The sequence below is a fragment of the Chenopodium album genome, chromosome 20 (genome assembly GCF_948465745.1).
Source record: "Chenopodium album chromosome 20, dcCheAlbu1.1, whole genome shotgun sequence".
Lineage (NCBI taxonomy): Eukaryota > Viridiplantae > Streptophyta > Magnoliopsida > Caryophyllales > Amaranthaceae > Chenopodium > Chenopodium album.
This window is the reverse complement of record NC_137853.1, coordinates 34,447,313-34,470,525: the sequence shown is the minus strand read 5'-3', so window position 1 is coordinate 34,470,525 and position 23,213 is coordinate 34,447,313. Positions and strand designations below refer to the sequence as shown.

At 34.7% G+C, this 23,213-nt stretch overlaps 1 protein-coding gene across 1 annotated transcript; it reads left to right on the top strand.

Annotated features, from left to right (window-relative positions):
• The first annotated feature begins 317 nt into the window (after nt 1–317).
• Nucleotides 318–23,155, top strand: LOC145597785 (uncharacterized). The gene is made up of 23 exons (XM_081654031.1): nt 318–772; nt 1,572–1,934; nt 2,410–2,542; nt 4,761–4,936; nt 11,078–11,151; nt 11,305–11,340; nt 11,418–11,508; nt 12,144–12,203; nt 12,410–12,569; nt 14,012–14,202; nt 14,727–14,828; nt 15,470–15,580; nt 16,933–16,998; nt 17,080–17,178; nt 18,147–18,284; nt 19,321–19,425; nt 20,397–20,690; nt 20,785–20,972; nt 21,043–21,145; nt 21,235–21,380; nt 21,734–21,813; nt 22,219–22,373; nt 22,718–23,155. Exons 1-23 carry the CDS (start codon nt 416–418, stop codon nt 22,973–22,975), a joined length of 3,486 nt encoding a protein of 1,161 aa, XP_081510157.1. The 5' UTR covers nt 318–415; the 3' UTR covers nt 22,976–23,155.
• The last annotated feature ends 58 nt before the right edge of the window (nt 23,156–23,213 follow it).

Here is a 23,213-nt window from a genome sequence, read left to right as displayed (position 1 = left end):
AGGGGTTCAACTTTTGTCATTTCCAAGCCTTGGGTAGTCAACCTTAAAAGGTTATTTTATTTATTTTTTTTATGCTGTCAAACCACCAACACGATTCAATGTCATCTTTATATCATGAGAGCGAAATCATTTTAAATCAAAATCCAAAACCGGCAATTTTAGTTTCAAGCCTTAGGTAGGCCTCAATAGGTGTTTTTTTTATTAATGTTGCCAAGCCACCAACACGATCCAATGCCATCTTTACATTGTGAAAGCGAAACCTTTTAAATCAAACTCGAATACCGGCAATTTCTTCAAACCTTCATTTGGCCATTTGCCCGCGTTAGCACTCTCCTTTCCTCATTTTCCCCCTCAAAACTCAAAAACAGAAAGCACAGCAGTAAGCAGTGTACTAACCAACCTTCTTCAATCAACAATGGCGGATGCCCCATCTCCGCCATCACCAGAACTCACCGAAGAGTTAAAGCAAAGGATCGAAACTAAGCGTTTAAATGCCTTGGCGCTTTTAGCCAAGCGCCAAGCATCCCTAATATCAAACCCTCAACACCCAATTGATTACTGGAAATCATTCAAATCAAGGAAAGTAATCGACCCATCAACCAATTTACCCGTTCCCTCCAAAATTGAACCCGTTTCTCCGCTTTCGAGGTTTAGGGTTCGACTCGAAATCTGTTCTCCTGATTCTTTCTCCATTAATCCGGACAGAATTCAAGGGTTTCGCTTTCCGGGTCAAGATGATTGCTTTCAAATTATAGAGGCTTGTCTTTCAAATGTAAGCATTTGGGTTTTTGTTTGGGATTTTTATTTCATTGTTGGGTTTTAGTTGAATTGGGGTTTTAGTTGAATTGGGGTTTTACTTGGTTTAAGCTTCATGTTTTATTTTTCATGGGTTTTGCATTTGTTTGGGAATTGTGGCATATTAAGCTTGATTTTTGCTGGATGTATTATCCAATTGTGTTTGAATGAACAAAGATTGTTGTATATTTTTCACGGTGTGAGCTATGTTGTGAAATTAATAAGTAATGGCAAGTTTGATTTATTATGAAGTTGTGTTTTGCTTAACATTTTACATTTGTGCCTTCTTTTTTGATAGTCAATGTGGCATCCTGCAACCCCAGTTAGTTGCGAGATTGCAGTGGTTGTGAGAAATCTGTGAATGCAGTTCATACTAAGCTTGATTTGTTCTAAAATTGTGTTTTGCTTGACCTGTATGCTTTTATGTTTGATAATTGTTGCTGCATTTGATTCTATTTATGCTAAGTTGTTTGAGATTTCATTTCTAGAGTTTATCATGAACAGGAACAGAACAAACTTGGATGTTTGATTTTTAAATTTGTAGTGAAAGGGTTTGTGTTGGTCCCCAACAATGCACAATTATCTGTACAAAGTTTCTTTGAAAATTTCATTTATTTGGTGGTTGCTGAGCTTCTGTATGATGAACAACAATGCGAAGCTATGAGTTGTTTTCTCTTTGTGTGGTCACTATGCTGGAGCAATGTGTGTTGAATCTCTTCTAGTTTCTGCATAAACTTCCCTGACTTGTTTTGTTTCGTGCTCTCTTCTTTGACTAGGTTATGTCTACACATTATACACAAATCCATGGTGGTGGGAAGGCGTCTGTTTATAAGCTTACATATTACGATGCAGTTCTTAAAAGCTTAAAGAACTGCACTGACATTGAAGAAGTTGAAGAAATACCATGGACAACTTATAATGTGATGATGAAACTTTCTCATTCCGACATGCCTGGAAAATGGACACCGTGTAGGCCTGGGCATTTGTCTGATGAGAAGGTTGATGAACTGATAAAGAAGCTGCCAAGAAAATTGTTGGATACTCTCTTGCCTTTTCAGCTTGATGGACTAAAATTTGGATTGCAAAGGGGGGGTCGGTGTCTTATTGCTGATGAAATGGGGCTTGGCAAGACCCTTCAGGTAGCATGAGCTTTGATATATGAACTTACTTTCTTGCTTGGTTTGGAGTCGTATGCTTTGTTCCTTTCTTATTGTCTTGAGTTTTGGTTCCTTCTTTTATACGAGTATTATGCTGTAACCTGAACCTGTGATGATCTTAATATTTAATTGTGGCCTAAAGAATTTGCTTGTGCTCATGAAGTTTAATTTGATGATATGGAATATACATTGTTTAGGAGCCCTTGTGTAGAGGAGAGAGATAAATATGGATAAAAAGAGGGATCCTTGTGCTAAGGAGAGAGATAGAGAGAGAACCCATAGGCAAGTTTATTGATGTTGCATTTTATAAGCAACTTCCAAATAAGGAAAATGTTTTGATCATTAAAATCCGAGGAAGGATTTATAAATTGAATGAGTATATATTACATTTGTTATTTTGCTTGTTTCCTGCTGGGATGTAATCCACTCTATTTACATGATGTTTTCTTGGTTTCAGGCCATTGCCATTGCAAGCTGCTTTGCCAATGAAGGCTCAATACTTGTTGTTTGCCCTGCTATCTTGCGCTATGCATGGGCTGAAGAATTGGAGCATTGGCTTCCTTCTTATTTGCCAGCTGATATACATCTTGGTACTGTCCTGGATGACCTTTACTATTAATTTCTTAGCTAATAGCTTTTTTCTCTTTCATCCTTTTCAGAAGCCTGTATTGGTGGGGTTAAATGCACCTTAAGATCTTTCCTGTCCTCTTAGGAATGGCAATCATTTTCATTGGATGAACTATGGTTAGAGCATAGCATTGTGATTGGATTAGAGAGTTTGGCCTGGGACTCATCATTGTGCTCTCAAATAATATCTTTGTAAATGAATGATAACTATTTAGATTGGCTGTTTGCCTAGGAAGTTTAAAGACCATTTTTTTTTTTTTGCTTATGGCCAACTAGCTTCTGATTCATGATTGACCCGTTGTTCATTTTACCAGTTTTTATCTTGTTTCCATAATAATATCTAATGATGAGCTTAACTGTTCTAGTTTTTTCTTATTATCTTTTTGTTAACATGTTGCTGAACAATTTTTGGCATTTTGATACATAAGTATACCACTTTCTAGCTAGAAGATTTATCGCTCTTAGGGTCCTTCTTACTTCATTATAATCACAAATAAGAGTTTACATGCTTGCTTTTGTTTTCATTCATGGATTTTAGGGGTGAGCACTGATCGGAGATCCGATCCGAAATCCTTTTTTTAATCGGATATCTGTATCCGAAAATGCTGATATTTGATATCCGTATCCGATCCGAAAAAATTTTGGATTGGATAGTTCGGATATCCAATACCCGACCCTTTTAATAATATATATTTTGTTACTAATATGGTTAAAATGCTATTTTAATAGCAAAAATTGTATTTGTTGTAAAAGGCAAATTGATATTTTATATTTTATGGCAAAACTAAAAAAAAAAATTGTCAAGAAAAACGAAAGTAGGATAAATTTCATAATTTTCTTTTCTATTGACATTTATGACTGCAATTTTCATAATTACAACATTTACAAGCTACAATTATACATATATATTTTGTATTTAAAATCTAATAATCGAAAAAAAAACCCAACTAACAAAAACCAAAGATTAATTTGGTAATTGGTATAAGATCAGAATCTATAACAAAAACCCAGAAAATTGTAACACTTTTCTGTAAAACAAATCAATTGAAACTAAAGTAAATGAGTAAGAAAAATCAAGGAAAAGTGTAGGGACGTTCGTTAGCAGGGATGCGAAAGAGAGGCGGGGTGAGAGTGAGACAGAGGTGCCGCTGAGAAGTCGTTGGTGTAGCATTTGTGAGGAATGAAGTCGTTGTTGCTGGAGAAGGAGATGATTACTGTTATCAAAACTTTAGTGTGGGATTTGATGATTTCTAGAGTGGGATTGGGTTTGAGATCTGATAGGAAAAAGAGGAGGGAGGAGGGAGGAGAGAGAAGAGAGAGCGGCGAGGGGTTTGTTTGACGGAATGAAATAAGGGTTTGGGTTTGGGCCTGGGAGTGTGGGGAGTGTTTGGGTCTTGGAGTGATATAATCTACGTATGAAATAAAATGGAAATTGTCAGTGGCTTTTTTTTTTTTTTTTCCCCCGGATCTCTGAAATCCAATATTTGGATATACGTATCCGATCCGATATCAAATCAATTTCGGATTGGTTATCCATAATTTTCGGATCGGATGCGGATCGAATTTTCGGATTTTCCTTAATGGTTTACGCGTGTGTAGGGTGTGTTGTAAGTAGCCCTATTAGCTACTGCCTGCAAATTTTGGGAGTTGCTTCTGGCTTTTATTTATTATTTTTTTTTTTAAAGAAAAGACTGGTTGATATCATCCACCTTAGAAAGAAATTGCTGATATACTTCCTTCACCCTCTAAGGGTGTGTTTTATTCACCTGATTTTCTTATCAGACCTTATTAAAACGTATTTTTGTAATGAACTTGGGTTACCCTTATACTTATTTTTCCTGAACTTATTTCATATGAACTTATTTAAAATGAGTGAAAATAAAGGTGAACAGAAGATGGCCTAAGTGTATTACAAATATGGGAGCATTGTGATGTTTTTTTCACCACTTTATCCCATATATAACTACATATATTTTTGGCATATTGTATGTTGAAAGAATTTCTATATTATGTAAAAAAATAAAGTTGTCACAAATGCAAAAGTAGTCCTTTGATTGAATGAAGTGTAACTCATAGGTATTGGAAAATTGATAAGTATTGCTTGCTTGAGTTTCTTCTTACTAGATCAAATTGTAAAATGTCTTGTTTTGTTTTTAACACTTGCGCATATCTTTTCTTCAGTATTTGGTTATAAAGACAATCCTGTGCATTTGAAGAGACGTCCAAAAGTTGTTGTCATTTCTTATACTATGCTTAAACGCTTGCGAGATAGTATACTGAAATGGGAATGGAGTGTCATGATAGTCGATGAATCACATCATATACGATGTTCAAAGAAGAAATCAGAGCCTGGAGAGGTAGATTATTTCATTTCCCTTGTTTTATCAGAATATTGTTGGCGAGCACATGACTTGGCTGTAATTTTGTATGTTTGCTTTAAACAATCCTAGATTTTGTTTCTAGTTGCATTATTTTGCTACAGTTGGTTATCTAAGTCGTAATAACATGATTTCGTAAGCTCTGAACACTTGTTATGAGAAGAATGGATCATTTTAAGAGTAGAAGATGAAGATTAGATTTTTTTTTCCCAGATCATGTTATTATATAAAGAGGCTACTATGGGATTTTTTGTTTGTTTGTTTGTTTGTTTTTTTTTTCTTTACCTAACATGGCTACTCAGCTGTCTTAGCTGGTTTGTTTTGGGGGCCTTTGTTTTGTACATTCATTTTCCAAACAGGAAAATCCCTGCACAACTTTTGCAAGTACTCTATAGATAATTAATAGGTATGGGAGTTTAAATTAGTATCGTGGTCGTAAGACTTCAGAAGCTTTTCTTTTCTTTATATTTTCAATTTAAGGATTTCTTGTCTTGTGGTTGTATTGGATCGTAAGGGATGGAGGAGAAAGATTTATGTTGATGACTACACGGAATAATCAAATTTGGTTCATGTTAGCCGACCCCACTTTTGGGATTAAGGCTTTGATTGATTGATTGATTGATTGATTGTCTTGTGGTTGTATGCTATTCTTTTTAGTTTCCAATAATTATCTTACAACTAAAAAAGACTTCCTACTTTTTTTTTTCTTTTTTAAAAGAATTGACATGGAAAAATGAGTGTTGATAGAAGCTTCTTACTCTTCCATGATCCATCCATATTTTTGCCCTCTAAACAAGGAGGCGATATGCTAGCAAAAAATTTAGCCTTTTAACGTTGAACACCATTTCAAAATGCTTTGTCATGTGTTAATACTCTATTGTGTTTAATGGAACATTAGAATTGAGGTTATTCGCAAGAAAGTGGTTGTGGCAGGCATTGCATACAAATTAAGGAATAATCGCCTACATTGGTTTGGGCAAGTTAGACAGAGATCCGAGGGAGCACTGGTACGAAGTGTGTAAAAGTGGGAACATGGAGGGGTTAAACGAGGGAGAGGAAGACTGAAAATGACTTGGTTGGAAGGAGTTAGGAAGGATATGAAGTATATAGATTAGCATGAGGATGAAACATTTGATCGTAAGGGATGGAGGAGGAAGATTTTTGTCGATGACTATACGGAATAATCACTTTTGGTTCATGTAGCCAACCCAGCTTACGAGATTAAGGCTTTGATTGATTGATTGGGTTTAATGGTACCTTCAAGGGTTATAACATTCTCCTAAAATTTGTTGAAAGTAATTTTTTTATCCGAAAATTTGGTGAACAATTCCCTTAAGGTTAAGATATTCACCCTAAAGGATATATCTCTAATTTAGAGCTGACATTAGTTGGATAAAATTCCTTTTGTGCTTTTAAAAATAATAGTAATGCTATGTTGCACAATTGTGTGTATAGTGTAATGAAACTTGTTCTGTTCAAGCAAATGGTTGATAATTGAAGTAATTAGCAAAAAACAATTAAGAAATTTGATAGTAAAAGAGACAAGAAATTGAAAGGTGGGAAAATCCTTTAAGCAAATTTATTGAAGACTATAAAACCCTCCCAAGAACAAGGGAAATGTTTGTATTGATTTAAATTATTGTTTACAAGAGTAATCTCTCACTTATTTCCACTCTAAAGCACAAGAGTTACAAAACAAGAACTCTAGCTCTCAAATGTGTTTCTCTTAATATGTAATTGAATAATTAAGTATCCCCAAATGGGTATTTATACCCTCGACTAAGTGGGTCAGAGTATCAGGTCTGGTTAAATGATTCCAGGAGCTACTGATCGTCTGGAACTGCAGCTGCACGGACGTGCCAAATTCGGCACAGATGTGCAGCCCCTGTTCGGGTCAGCACAGACAGCTCACAATAAGATATCCATAACTTCCTCGTTTCTTATGAGAATTAAGCATATGACCTATCATTGGAAAGTTCTTGAAACAAGCTTTCACCTCAAATCTGAATCACCTCAAAACTCCAAGTAGTTTGAGAGATATGCCCAGTTGAAGTTGATCCATCCAATGCTTCGTTGCTTAACATAAGTAATTCATCCCCTTAGCTTATATGCCAAGCCTCGATTGTTTCTCTACTCTCGAGTCATATTCCAACATGTTCTATTTATCTTATTTCAAAAGCTCATTACTAATTCTTTTTTATAATCATGCAAGGTCGGATCAAACTGAACCCAAAAGATTTAAACCTAATCTTCTTATTTCTGATTACATTTTTTTTTTTTTTTTTTTCATATATATGATTGTGTGACTAAATATTGTAAAAAAAAAAAAGATTTATGAAAAAACAGATTGAGACAAATTTTACAAGATACTGTTTTTTCTTATACATTACGGTCAAAATCTAGTCCGACCTAGAAACCGGATCAGACCAGACCTTAACTAAAACAGATTAGAACGCCTTAATCAATTCAAAATATATTTCAATTGGAGGAGAACATGTTCTGAGCTGAGGGTTGTTGAATATGAAATCCATTGGTATCCCTTGTTTTAGTAAATTGTAGGCGAACCCTTTTGTCTAATAAAAATATAAATATCTTGCTATCTCTTATTTATAATCATCTCTACTTTAATGGGGAAAAGTGGCTCCCCATTTGTAGTTCCAGGAAGGCCATGAAAATTAGAAATTAATAAAAAATTGGATCCTATGAAGAAGATTTACTACCTCTGATCACATCATGTCAGATTTCTGGAATGATCTTGAACATGCAATGGTGTGAAGTCATTTAAAAAGAATTTGCAATGACAAGAATATTTTGACTGTAGATAAATTTTTGCATTATTTTACTATTTTGGTACGAGTAATGGAGGGAGAGGATCTTGGTTGGTGACTACAAAAGATATATTATTGGTTCATGTAGCCAAACCATCATTGGGGTTTGGTTCTGATATTGCAGTTGATGTAGGAGCAGTTTTAGGGTGTTTTTTTTTTTTTTTTTTTTTTTTTTTTAACTCAATTAGACTCTATATCATGCTTCCTTTTATTCAAAATTTCTTTGCTCATTAAATTTTAGTGGAAACATTTTGCCTGAGTTAGACAATTGTAATCATGTGTGTTGGATTATTTCAGTTTTTAGATGTTTTTCCCCCTTTCACTGTTGATTATAATGCTAATTTGCTAAAGCTATGGCGATTGCTCATACCAAACAGAGGCTACAGAGCCATTAATATCTAAATACCCTTCAATTCAATTAGCTTCAGTATGGTATAGACTTTCTGCTTTCATTGATATCTTTGGAAGGAGCTTCTTTTGTGCAATTTTTTTGGCTTTATGTTTGTTGAAAAGAAGTATGAAACTGTAATGTTGAGGAACGAAATAGGCAGTTTACAAGGGGCTTGATGAGCTAGAATAAATTAGTGTTATTTAGAGGTTGAGACGTATAACCATATACAATGAATTTGTTGAGACTTGAGTTCCTTCTTAAGGGTTTATTTTGCTTTCATTATTGAGAACTGAATCCTTTTCTTTTAGAGGCTGAAAGGACGAGTGCAGTGCATCAAGAAGCCATCATATGCCTATTATTTTCAGAATGAGGCCGGGTATTTGGTTCCGTCAATGTAGGTTCCACTGTATTCAACATAAGAGATATCTTGTTCCTTATTTCTTCCTTCTGAAAAATAGGCGAATAAGATTATTGATCACTATTTTTTTTAGGTTTTGTTTCAAAAGAATATTATTGAGGCCATGTTAGAGTCTTGAAGGGTGGGAAATTTATTGCTACGTTTGAGGAGGGGGCTGATGTGCTTGGACCCTATTCTTGAAGTGGAGCTTCTTCATGTATGACATGCTTTGGGTTTTTGTGGAGTCTTATTATTGGGAAGCTTCACCAAGTCTTTATTAGAATTATTGTGCTAGAGATCAACTTCTAATGGCATTATATAGATTATACACAATGGCTTGTTGATAATGTGCAATATTTGTATTATTTATAGTATAATCAAAAGGAAGAGAATGAAGATTGAGCGGTAGGGTTTGAAGTGACAACATCATTGTAGTGGGTGTGGTTTATTCTGAGTATCATCTTGTTTATGCTCAAGCGTTTTTAACGTAATGGAGCTCAAGTTTAAGCTTTCTATCAAAATTAAAAATATGTTCATTCTTGGCATGTATGTATGAATTAAAGATTCAAATATATTGACCGATTATTCACGGTGCATTAGTTATGAAACCAAAATTAGACATTTGTAAAGAATTTAAAATGAACAAAAAAACCTCCAAATTATCTTTTGGTAGTCTTGAAATGAGCATAAGTCATATTTTATTTCGTTTGCTGTTATTAATGAGTAACAAATCTATCTGCGGTCAGTCTCATATTTTTATGTAAATGAGCTTTTAAACTTTTTTGAAATTGGTATATTTATATATTTAAACAAACACAAACAAGTTTTAGCTAAGCCAGGCTCAAGCTGCTCATTGTCAGTTTGGTTCTTATATACCACTAGGTGTGGCTGGAAGTTGGATAAGATCATGTAATATCATATTTGTTGAACCTTGGAAGGGCTTTTGAGAATAGAAAAGAGTTCATCTTTGGCATTGATGAGGTTGTGATGACAATGGAAAGAATGGAAGGTAGGTGCATGAATGCATGATCATGCTCTTGAGCTCACAAACAAACAAACAACCATAAATGCCTATCCACCCAATATTAAACTTCTTCAAAAGGCATCTGATAAGGGTGTGCTAAGAAAAGCGCAGTGTAGTCATCCAGTGTTATTTATACTTATAGTGAAGCTAACTTTGTATCACAAGTATTGACGACTATAAATTTTGAGTCCCAAATGTAAACTTTGTAACTTGACATGTTTATTCGACTTAAAAGTCTTGTGTTTTTGTGAGCGGTCTGCTTATTATGAGCTAAACTTTCTTGCAGAGCAGCAGAGGTGAAAATTGTATCATCAATTTTCCTATGCTACTAGAATTTGATAAGTCCTAAACTAGTAAACTACTAGAATTTGATAAGTCGTAAACTACTAGAATTTGATAATTGCAATAGGGTATCATTAAATCATTCCCTGTCGCCTATGGCAAAGGTCCCTTTGCTAGTTGCTACAGAAGGTAAAGCAGTATGTCCATAAGGTTAAGTCATTTTTATTGATTTTTGTGCAACATTACGAGGAGGAAAATTGATTGAGCATGAGCAATCTATTTATGCAGACCCAAGAAGTTTAGGGTCATTAAGGGGTTTGGTGGATAAATTAGAGTTATATTCAGTTTGCTGTGGAAAAAAAAAATCATTCAACCCTCTTTCTTAAGTAATCCTTATCATAGTTTATGAAATGCCTATGAATTCGGAAATGCTTATGTTGTTGTTGTTTTTTTTTTTTTTTTTTTTTTTTTTCTGTGTGTGTGTGTGTGTGTGTCTGTGTGTGTGTGTTGAGCCTCATGATTGGGTTTTGAAGTAGAGGAGGGATTACCTTGTCAGAACATTTGTTAAAGCTCAAATTACATATCTTAAATGGGAGTGGATCTGGCATTTTCTCTTAGAAGCTAGCAATAACGAGTGATGATCAATGAATCTTATTGGCTTACAAACAACAATAAAAATGTGTAAAATAAGTTCTATGATATGATCTATTGTATTTTATTTTATTATTTTATTTTTTTCCAGTTCATTTCTGATAAGAACTTGTTTAGAGTGGTTTGATCTGATTTGAAGTAAGGTGAACTGAACTGAGTCTTACTGTTTTACTTTAGAATGTAGAGTAGTCATTGATGGGTATGAGGTATCTATGCATCCAAGTTATCACAAATATAGTGTGCCACAGCAATTTTGTTTTTTCATTATTAATGTACCATTTTGGCTGCCAGTGCTCTAGTCTAAATTAGTCAATGCGATGAATTTTTAAATCTGATCAGAGTTGGACATGAAGAACAGAATATGTACAAGGCCCATTCGCTACCCTTCTTTTGCCTGGGACTAAATACTACGTATCATGGTTATTAAAATTTTGGGTTTTGTCATTTGCAAATGATCCAACTGCAGATCATTTATTATGTAGTATCAATAATTGCTTTTTGCCCAATAACACACCTTAACTTGATGTTTTTTTTTTCTTGTTAATAGATACAAGCTGTTCTCGATGTGGCATCTGAGGCTAAACGCATAATTCTGCTGTCAGGAACACCATCTTTGTCAAGGTTACACATACAGCCAAAGCTTCAATAGTGCAATTAATGGCATTATCTTCATGAAGTCTTGGCATTCTATTTTTAAGCTTGTCATGCTGTGGATATTTTTCTTTCAATTTCTGTAAATGTCTAAACAGTGAAATTCTTGCTAGGTGATCATAGGCCATTTGATATTTATCATCAGATAAATATGTTATGGTGAGCCTCTTTATCTTATGTTGCATAAACCTAACTTTCCTTGCCTTGTGAAATTCTAAGGTGATTTTCTCTTTTAGGCCTGGCCTGCTGGGTAAGGACAAGTATGCGTATGCAAATACTTACTGTTCTGCAAAACTTGTCAACAATCATAAAGGAAAGGCATACATGGTAAAGTTTGTATCCTTCATTGAATTTGGATTACCTCATCCTTATCTAAGGAAAAGAATCACGTCAAATTTTTAAAATGAAGCATTTGTTCAAACTATTTTCTATCTTTTGTTTATATTGACTAAGACACATTTCAAAATGCTTGAAGTGTGTATTATATGTACAATGTCATGCATTCAGTGGCAAGTCTTTACTGGAGTTGTATGGAAGAAATGTCTATGTGTAATCAACCTACATAATTGGAGAAGTACTTGGTTTGGTTAAGATATCCACTATCCAGAGTATTCCTTTCTTCTTAGAATATTAGCTTGTACTTGGTGTTAAATTCAATCCAAACTAGATTGAACTCCTTTGGAACCTTTTTGTTTCGTCTCTAAAGAACTAGTGCCATTCTCAAAGCAAAATTGGGCTTGACACATGAAATCTATATTCGGCTATAAATAATAATTCACCCATGATATTGTTCGTGAAAGAGCTCATTGCCTTGTTGCAGAGAACAAGTGGTCCTCTGTTTTTTTCACAAATGTAATTATTATTAAGTTTTGGCTGTGTAGAAGTAATTTAATTTAGAATTTATTACAAGTCTCTGAAATTATTGCAAGTCAATTAACCCAATCTTCCTGCATCTGTTGTAGGATTTCTCAAGGGGCACCCGTTTGGAGGAGCTGAATGTTTTACTTAGACAAACTGTCATGGTCTTCCTCTCTTCTCTGCTTGATCATGGATCTATTTAGCTTTTTTTTATCTTATATACTCTATTCATATGCATGTAACTAATATAGAATTTATTGGTTGATAAACTTTTGAGTTTCTACTGTTGCAATTTCTTTTCTGCCAATATTTGAAATTTGGATATTTCTTACATATATCCAACTTACCTATATTCGCTTCTGCTTTATAGATACGGCGTTTGAAGGAGCATTTGCTAGTGCAGTTACCGCCTAAACGTAGACAAATTATAAGCTTATCTTTAAAAAAATCAGACATCGTTATTGCAAAGAATGTTGTGGCAAATCTGGGAGAGTCACATACTAATCATGCTGGTAAAGATGATGATAACGGTACGATATAACTCTAAGATTTAAATTTATTTGCAATGTCTTGATTTTGTCTTATTGTATTGTCCTTTTCCTATTTACTTATGGTTTGGAGTGATCATGCTCTAGTTCAGCTTTGCCTAAATTACACTGCAGCTCATAAGGATAAATAAATGTGTACTCTTTTGAGCTTTGTATATGTACATGTTCCATTTACCTATGGTCTTATAGGCATGTAAAAGCTTGGGAAATCAAGCCATGTGAGAATAATACATCTAATACTCTTTTTGAGCTTTTAGATGTACATGTTCCATTTACCTATGGTCTTAGTTTTAAAAGGCGCAAGGCGCACCAAGGCGCAAATGGTCCTTGTAGCCTAGGCGTGAGGCGCAAGGCGAAGGCGCGCGCCTTTTGTATGCAAGGCACATGTATTTATATATATTTATTTCAAATAATTTTATTTTCTTTGATTGTACTTAATACCACTGAAATAGATTCATAATAAATTAAATAATGATATATTTAAAGCTAAGGTAGTCTGAATTTGAAAAAATGTCCACCATTCCTCAATTTATAACTTGAATCTTAGTTATTTTCCTTGAGGCGCAAAGGCACACCTTACAAAAGGCGCTTTGAGGCGCGCGCCTTTCGTAGGTGACCGAGCCTCGCCTAGCTAAAGCCCATTTCCTAGAGCCTGGGAGAGGCGCGCTTTTTAAAACCAAGCCTATGGTCTTATGGGCATGTAAGAGCTTGGGAAATCAAGTTATGTGAGAATAATACCTCAAACTGCCATCAAGGCTTTAATGAGTAAGGACGTGTGTCTTCTTTGTCGGTTCATAATAAAAGAAACTAGAGATATGTGAAAGCCTTCCGAAGGCTTCACTGAGACTTTGCTCGTTCTTGTGTAGGGTTTGGTTATTGAAACCTAATGATTATTTACATTAATCTTTGCTTGGTTGGTTGTCATAATCACTACAATCCAAAGATGCTTAATTGCTTTCCCTCTACTCTATTTACACTTGTAGGCATTTTTTTGGGGTTCGGTTGCTCTTGTGATTTTTTTACCTTGTTCCCGTGTTTTTTTCCCAATGGATGCTATCAGTTTCTAATATAGTATAGTAGTATTAAGCTTAAAAATATCCATTGCAAATTGAATGACATATTATAAGGGTTTTTTTTTTTTTTTTTTTTTTTTTTTTTAATTTTTTTTTTTTTTTTTTAATTTTTTTTTTAATTTTTATGATTATTATAATGTATATACAACCAGATTAAAGTTAATTTTGGACTGATTCTTGCTTGTTTCCACTAGTATGTGCTGGTATGGTAGATGTGATAAGTTAGTGAAGTAAATAGATTGATCATTTATGTCTACATTGGTGGTTTTTAGGTTTCTAAGTGAGTTATGATCCCTCATGATGGCACCATATAGATGGTTCTCACTTTGAAGAGATTATTTTTGTCTGCAGACACTGGAGGGCTTGACCGAGAGCTCTCTGATCAAGTGCTTGGTATTTCTAAGGTGTTTGGATTTCTTGAGTGGCTTTCCCTTCACCCTATTGTTACCGAATCTGATGACTCAAATAATACCGAGCTGGATGCGAGTTCTCACAAAATGATAATATTTGCTCACCATCTTAAGGTCCTAGATAAATTACAGGTGAGGAGCTCTTCGATTTTCTCTTGCCTCAGGTGTTGCCAATGTTGGCTCACCAAGTTAAATAATGATGGAATTGTTATATCATTATTAAAGCTGCAAATATACTGTGATAGTTGTGTTCTCTGGCTGTATAATATTACTTTCAGCAACTGCAAAATGATGAAATTGAATCCATTCATTCATAAGAGGACCGCCTTTCCATGGACCACTGTACATTATAGTTGAGAGAAGTTAGGTCGTTCCCTTTACCTCACCTCCCTGTTAAGAAACTACCCTTTAGTAGCAAGCTACATAGGGAATTTCCATTTCCATGGTAATTGATCAATCTGTGGGGCATGGCGATTTCCATGAAACAGAAAGCCCCAATTAAACCTAAGATAAGGCTTATAATCTTATATCTTTTTTTTTGTAAATTGAGCAGGAAGTTAACAAACCTAAGATTAAATGGAAAAGATTAGCTATTTGGAAGTCTTATGTGTCTACACTTCTTGTGTTTATTCTTATGAATGGTTACCCATTTTCAGGCGTTCCTTTGTAACAAAGGCATTGGTTTTGTACGCATTGATGGTAATATACTTGATTGCGACAGGCAAAATGCTGTGAGGTCGTTTCAGTCATCAAAAGAGGTTACTTATGCTCTATACCCTCACTTGTGCTCTTTATATTGTCATCATATGATGCTTTGCAATTTTCACCGTATTTGAATTTGCCTCTAGAATTTAGTTGATTGTCCCTTCCAACTTACCATGAGTTCATTCTCAGCGAGCTCAATGTGTGTGATTTTGCATGTAGAATTCAGTTGATTATCCCTTCCATCTTACTATGAGTTCATTCTCAGTATGCAAGCTCAACGTGTTCCTATCTATGTGCTGACCACAGTGACCAGTGTGTATGTCTTCCTATCCATGTGCTGACCACAGTGCCAGTGTTCCCTCTAATTTTTTTGTCTAGCAAAGGTCTAAAAATATCTTAGAATGCTTTTTTATTTAAAGACATGCTTTTACAATTACTCTAGTTTCTACTACAGAAACACGTCATTATCCTGTCTTGTTTTGAAGAATTAAAAAAAAAAAAAAGAATGATTTAAGCTGTAATACTTGTAGATGGATACATTTGGTTGAAACGATGAATGGATCAACCCAGATAATGTGCATTATTATCAAAATTGAATGAGTTTATTATATTGATCTTAAAGGCGACAATAATTTTTTTGACTGGCATAATGATTTGATATCTTGTATTTATATTCAGAAATTATGTGATGTAGGTCAAGATTGCAATCATCGGGATCTCAGTTGGCTATGCAGGACTGGATCTTTCAGTGGCTCGTAATGTGGTCTTCCTGGAGCTACCCAAAGACCCAACTTCCTTGCAGCAGGTATAGTTGGGCTGGTAATTGATAATGTGCTGAAGTCTATAATCTTAAATAATTATTGAAAATAAAATTTGAAACTACCGATGTATACCTTTTTTTTAAAAAACTGTCTCCAATGCACACCTTTACTATCACAAATGACTCTGTGTGCTATACTCTCAAAATTTCTAAATAAGTGTGCATGTTTGCTTTCTAATCGTGCTTAGCTTTTTAGGACTTGGTTGAAATAATAGATCCTTTTTCAAGAGGATTATGCTCCTTTAAGAGCTTTTGAGTTCTATCCTCATTTCAAAAGTGAGGGCTTGGAACAAAGTTGTCTATGTTGCATGACTTTGGGTATCTGTCTTATGAGAGGGAGAGAAGGATGAGATCGTATAGGGAAAGTAGGAAACAATGACGCGTCAGGACTCTCCCTCTTAACTTGTGATATGTTGGACCTGAAGCATAAAGGGTATGCAGGAAAACATATGTGCTTTGATTTCTATAGAAATAAACCAACACCTTCAATTTTGAGCATGGAATGGACCAATGTGTAACATGTCTACTGTAGGATGTGTAAATTCTTGTGGTTGGTTTCATGAGTTGAAGATACGGTATCGTTGCGATTGCGGGAACAAATATGATGCGTTGATCACAGACCATGTCATGATTGTCACAATGCAAATTTGATTTCAAAGGATTTTAGGACTTTATAGTAGTTGTACGTTATTAGAATATTTAGAATAGATTAGTGGAGGGTTACAGCCTTTAGTAGGGAGACATGGGGAACTATTCCCTATATCTCGGAATAGGAAGTAACTTTTGTGTGATACATGGGATGTAATCTTAAACAGGTTTAAAACACCCCCTGTTGATACAGACAAGATCACAGGTGGTTGAAACACCCCCTTGTTGATACGGACGAGAACACAGGTTTTGAAACACTCCCTATTGATACCGACGAATTTGGTTTGGTCAATTATGAAGGATTTTCATAGAGTGGAGAGAATTAGAAATCATAAATAGGATAGGAAAGAAACGAGAAAGGAAAAAAAAAAAAAACCAACAGATCTCATCCTGGGATTTGAACTCAGGACTTTCAGTTTACGACACTTGCACTTCACCACTGTGCCACTGCTCTTTAGTCATTATTGTCTCATGATTTATTTCTATCCAATTTTGAGGGCCTTGTTTGGTTGCATTGCCCCTGTTTGAAACCTCTCTTCTAAGTTCTAACAACACTTCTTCCTTCTGTTAGCTGTTGAGTCATCTTAGCAACAGCTCTTTTTCAATGTCTTTTACTAAGCACATTTGCTATCTGTATTATGATTGCTTTTGAGTAGAACTTTGATTAACCTTTGCAGTTGCTTGTTTAGGCTGAGGATAGAGCGCATAGAAGAGGACAAACCAATGCAGTCAACATTTACATATTTTGTGCAAAGGTTTTTCCCCTCCCTTTTGGCTACCATACCCTTATATTAGATTATGTGATCTTCATGTTTAATTTTGTCATGGAACTCTAGGATACATCTGATGAATCACGCTGGCGAAAGTTGAACAGGAGCATTCAACGTGTTTCATCTGCAATTGATGGGAAGTATGATGCAATAAGAGAGATTGCGGTACTCTTTCTTTTCTTCTCCCAGTGGATTGTATGATCTTCATTGTACAGAAATAGGATCCACCAATACAGATAGAGGGTGGAGGATATCATATTGAATGTTTATCTAGATTTTAAATATTGTATAAAAAGAAGGGATTAGGGAACATAGAGGAGTGACACTGGAATTAAATTGACATATAAAATCAGACTGCTATTTATTGTCAAGGAAGATAACAGCTCAGTTCTTAGGTGGTAGTAACAGGTAGTATTGAGGAATGAATATAAATCATATTTTGTGAGAAGAATTCATGCTAATGTCTATGGTTATGCTACTCAGGGGCTGTTTGGTATAGTAATTAGATGTAGGAAACGGATTCAAATAAGTGTTTCCATTTCTAGTTGTTTGGTATGTGTTAAAAGTAACAAATACAGTTTCCTAAGGGTAACAAAATCCCCCAATTTGTTACCCTTGACAAACTAGTGGAAACAAAATGCGTTTCCTTACTCAATCACAATCTACTCAAATTCTTTCCATTCCATTAGGATACCAAACATATAGTAAAGGTAACGTTTATCATTACCCTTTCCCCCACTAATTTGAATCTGTTCCGTTTCATTTACAATATTTATACCAAACACCCCCTCAATGTGCTGATACTTTTGGTTGTAAAAGACTAAAGAGATACGTTTGGGTAAACTAGCATTACCATGGGCATTGGAACATGACTTCTCTTACAAATTTTCATACAAACCTATCACCACAGATATTATCACCTAACAAGCAGTTGATAAAAGCTATAAGATGAATTATAACTTGGACTTGGTGGACAGCGCTTTAAAGATTAAAAGTTGCATTAAAAATGGTTCAAAACTTTAGTATCCAAGAATGACTATGTTAGAAAATTATTGGGAAATTGGTTTCCTCGATGCTTGATGTCTATTTCTTATGTAGACTTTTGAAGTGAAATTCGTTTTAATTACAAACAGGTTGATAATGTATCATGTATCAGAAACATGAATTTATTTCAAAGTGTGAATTCAAGTTATGCTGCTCCATCTATTGAGAAGTGTCCAACAGATGAAAACGTACAGCAGAATGGAGCAGATTATGATGATGATGTTAAGGTAGGCAAATGAGAACTCGAGACATTGGTCAATAATTGTAACATGCTGATTCATGATGCTTTAATACTAAAATTTTATAATTTTAGGCTTGTTCATTTCAAGATTGTCTTGGTATAACATGCTCTGAAAACACTTGGAATTTGAATTTAACTTTCTCTTGCTTACTTCCCCCCTTGTTTGAATATTTTAATCATCATTTAGAAAACCCTGTAAATAAAAAGGAGAAATGAAGTATACTGCTACAAAGATACACAACCCATGGACATTGGTAAAAGTCATATTTTATTTATGGACACTAGATATCAAAGGAAGTCAAGTGAACTGATTACAGATGAACATGATCTGTTCCCCTAATACCTCCAAATTGCTGACATTAAACTCTCAGTCCTATATGACATAGTTCAACTGGGTTTTTTTTTTTTATTATACATTGCATATGGTTTAAACCTAGATACTGGGTTCTCTCCCACATCGTCATGAAAATTACCTTTATGTATGACATTTACCTAATCCAAAACATCTTGGACAGTGACAATTTCACAGGGTTAGATATATATTGTAGCCCAAGTCAGTTGAATCTAGAGTCTAACAGTCTCCTACTCCACATGTTTCCAGTTCTAGGTGATTATGACCTGTATCTGGATTACAATCTGTTCAGTAATATATTGTTGGTATTGCACTGCATAAACCTAGGTAGTAAGAAGCATATCATATTATAGTGTATTGTTATGAAATTAAGGATACTGAACTTCTCAATATTATAAAGGTCAGGGGGCAGCTCATCAAATTATCTGAACATCTTGAACAAGGGTGCTGATATATAATTTACTAGATTCTATGTATAGATTTCTTGTCTGTCCTCTTTGGTAGTTGGAGTAAGAAAAAGGTTATCACATTTATAATTTGTGGTCCTAGTTGAATAGAGAATTTCATATACTACGTATATATTATTCTTATACATGCTACAGATAGGAGTTTGTGTTTCATCAATCCTGTATTTGTAGGTGATGACTCTTATGTTCAATATGTTATGCAGACAGATGAAACGGTTGAAGTGACACAGGAGTTAACTAAAGGGAATGATTGTTTGACCATAGGTCAGAGCTTTGTCCAAGTAAATATGGATTCACTGCGCTTTGCGGTGAGCATTTACACCTACCTTTTCACTTCATTTTAGTATTATACTCCTTGCTTTCAAATAAACTTGTTTTGTCCTCTTTCTAACGTGCCACTAAACTCGGTGCATGAAGTCGTACGAGTTTGTATATGTTGTTATACATAAGCAATTTAACTGTTATGTATATGATTGATACACTTCATGCACAAATCTACTTTTGCAGCTTAACAAGAACAAGTTTATCCCATTTGCCACATTAGCTGCTGAAGCTTGTAGGGGGGGGGGGGGGGGGAAAGAAAAAAAAAAGAATTCAAATCTATGTGGAGAGTTTTAACACCCAATTCAATACTTTTATGAATGTCTTAGCATTAACTTGCTAGTTATGGAATGGTCTGGTAGAAGGTCATTAAGCTTGGATTTATTTAACAATGCGGACTACCACCAATTATTTCAGGATGAGATATTTGAATTGCTTCTTTCAATCTTTCCAGGGGTATCTATGCGGATATTTCTTTCCCTTTAATTCTGATATCTTTTGCACTTTGGTAAATGCAATAGCTGTTGTCTGTGTGTGTTTTTAAACGCGGACTACACTGAAGTTGTCTGTCTGAAAATCTATCCTAGGCATGCTACAAGTTGTGTGGAAGCAAATACTTGTGCACTTCATTAGGAGACTCATGCCCCTTGGAAGAATTGTGGTTTCTCTTTTCTTTGCTGTTTCAAGATAGATTTTTCAGTAATTGAAGTACAACTGTAGAAGAAACCCTAATATATCTATAAAATATATATTATGTATTTTATATATTGTGTCTGACACTGATAATTAACATGGATTATCATAATGGTAATTATTGTTTGATTATATCTTGATGAATACTAAATTCGATATTTCCAGTTTTGTTTCCACGTTGCTGGAATATATGTTTTGATATGAGTCCATTTTTGCGATCTGTTTGCCCAATGCATAATGATTATAATCATTACTTGAGTTGTAGGTGAGTCAGTATACTGGAAGAGTCCACTTGTGCATTTGTGATCTTGCAGAAGATTCAGCACCTAGATCATTATCTGAAAATTTCCGGCTAGAGGAAATCTCTGCTGATCCCAGTAAGTGGACTTCTGTCTTCATCAAGGAGAATCCTACTTGCCAGCTTGCTATTGTGAGCTTCATAAATGAGTGGAAGAACCTGAAACACATTGAAAAGAAGAAGTTGTTTGGAAAGCCTTTGCAGTTACCTTTAGCCATTGAATTATTGCGTCTCAGTGAAAGCAACAACCACGATAGAAATGTACATTCAATGGCCATGAATTTCTATATTTTTATTGTATTATCAGAAATTCAGAATTATGCTCTTCTAAAACATATTGAGTGCATCTTAACAGGGACTTCTGAAAGGAGGAAGCAAGAGAAGGCATACTCCATTATTTGAAATAAGTTACCCGCTTCAATCTAATGTAGCATTGAAGCAAGTTTATCTCCGTGATGGTAGAAAGAAGAAGACATTGCACCTACAGTTTTGGACACTAATGGATGAACCCTTATGCAAATTCTGCAAAAAAAATCATTGCCAGTGAGTATGTTTTTGCAGTATCTTAGATCTCTACTGTTGTTCATGATTGAAATTAACTCTCTGCTTTCAGAGGTATCAACGCCAAGAAGCCCAAGGGTTTTTTTGATCTTTTCTGTTCAAATGTCTGTTATGACGAGTATCGCTCAAGAACTAGTGGCAGATACCTTCGTCAGGTTTGCATCTTACACTTGTGTCAGTATCAATGTGACACTTGAACACTGCTAAATTTTTTATGTCCTGAACACTGATGTTTGGTTTTCAGGAGCTTTTCCAAATTGAACGTGGTATCTGTACAAATTGTCAGCTCGACTGCCACAAGCTTGTGCAGCACTTGTTACCTTTAGAAGTGGAAGATCGAGAGAAGTATATCGAGCGTGAGGCACCACAATTGACTAAGCACAGAAAAATGTACGAGGCCATATCATACTATGCTATCAATCTGTATTATAGTTTAGTTGTGGCTTGTGATGTCTTATGTCATGGTTAAAACAAGTACTTAATGGTTTTGCATGTATGGTAATGGTGACATTTTCTGTAAGATTAGACTGATTTGTCATATGTTATGCCTTTCAGGACATGTTAAATCTACAAAGTATTTCTAAATTATCAGGAAAAATTTAAGTATTTCTAGATGATCAGTAAAATTCAAATGCCATATGCTCCATTGTTTATTGCATTTGTGAATTGTGAGTACCACTTACACTGGTTTTTTTTTTTTTTTTTTTCCTGAAATGCCATAATTTGAGATTTTTCCTTCTTAGGCTTGACAAACTTGTTCGTGAACCAACTGAAGGTAATGCCTGGCATGCAGATCACATAATTGCTGTGTTCATGGGAGGAGGTATGGCACATTTCTTTCAATCTGCATGTTTTTTTCTTCATTCGCTGTTAAATTTCTCTCCTGAATGGTCTAGTTCTGTGATGGGTGCTTTGTTTATTTGACTAAAGAATGCAACCATTAGTGAACTGCAATTTTATAGGGTTGGAGTTCATTTATAGACAGTACCTCCTTTTATTGCTAGTCATACTTCCGCCTCAGTATAAATGTTTATATATTGAAGGAAATTCCAAAACAATATGCACTCTTTGCTACTAGTAAATTTTTAACCCTTTGGTTTTATGTAAATACTACGTGATTTGTTTAATTTGATATTCATAGTACTTATTTAAAATAATTTAATGAATGACGATTAGCAATTTTTTATTGTCATGTCTGAGCTGCCCTTCACTATGTTCAACTTTGCAGGTGAGTGCAAATTAGAAAACATGAGAACACTGTGTGTGGCATGTCATGCCGATGTTACTGCAGCCCAGCGTACCCAACGATGTATGGAAAATAAGCTATATAGGAAGGCTTTGGCCAGTTTCAGAAGAATTAATAAAAAGAAGCCACTGCGTAAGGTATATTTTACTTCATAATTATTCTTCAAATTCCAGAATTGTTTCAGAGCATTATAGTAGCATTTTACACCTATATCCAGAAAGATATGTCGACAACTAAATTATATTACAATGCAGTGTTGATGAACAAACATAAGCTAAGGCAACCATTTTTTCTTAGAGTGGAAAAACATATGAGGAAAAAAAAATAAAAAATTCTTCTCTATCAGTTTTAACTTGAGGTTTTGTATTATTTTTTTTATTATACTTGATGGTGCACTTGCTATAGATAAAAATGTTTACTCTACTCTTTAATTGCAATATTCATGCAGTTTAAATTTTATTTCACTAATCCTTTTGTACAGAACCGAAGTTCTGCAATGAAAGAGAAGTTAGATGATGACAGTGAGTTACTGATAGATGTACCTGGCAGCAATTATTCTAAAGAATCTGTAGAGAAGAAAGATATACCTAGTGGTAATTATTCTGAAGAATCTGAAGAGAAGAAAGATATACCTGGCAGCAATTATTCTGAAGAATCTGAAGAGAAGAAAGACGATAGCAGCTTGAAACAACCATTGGTTGCCGACTTCTCCAAATTTAGCTTCACTGGCACCTGTTGAGTCTAATTTAGCATGCAGCAGTGAAATTCAAGGCACTAAGTTTGAGCGTACTGATGCTTCTTGGAACAACTTTTTGAGGGAGCTTTTTAGGGGATTGTATGCAGTAGGTCTTGTGTGTATTACGATTTTGCTGTAATATTGTGTAGTCTAGGATACATGTTGTAATCAATTATCAGGTAGTACAGGAAATATGTTGTATGAATGAAGTTCTTATTGCATTAAAATTTCATTATATTAA

Excerpts from the sequence above, each read along its gene's own strand:
- LOC145597785 (XM_081654031.1), top strand. The coding sequence starts at position 416 with ATGGCGGATGCCCCATCTCCGCCATCACCAGAACTCACCGAAGAGTTA. Across the intron at positions 2,543-4,760 it reads GCCAGCTGATATACATCTTG|TATTTGGTTATAAAGACAAT; the intron begins GTACTGTCCTGG and ends TCTTTTCTTCAG. Across the intron at positions 16,999-17,079 it reads TTTACATATTTTGTGCAAAG|GATACATCTGATGAATCACG; the intron begins GTTTTTCCCCTC and ends ATGGAACTCTAG.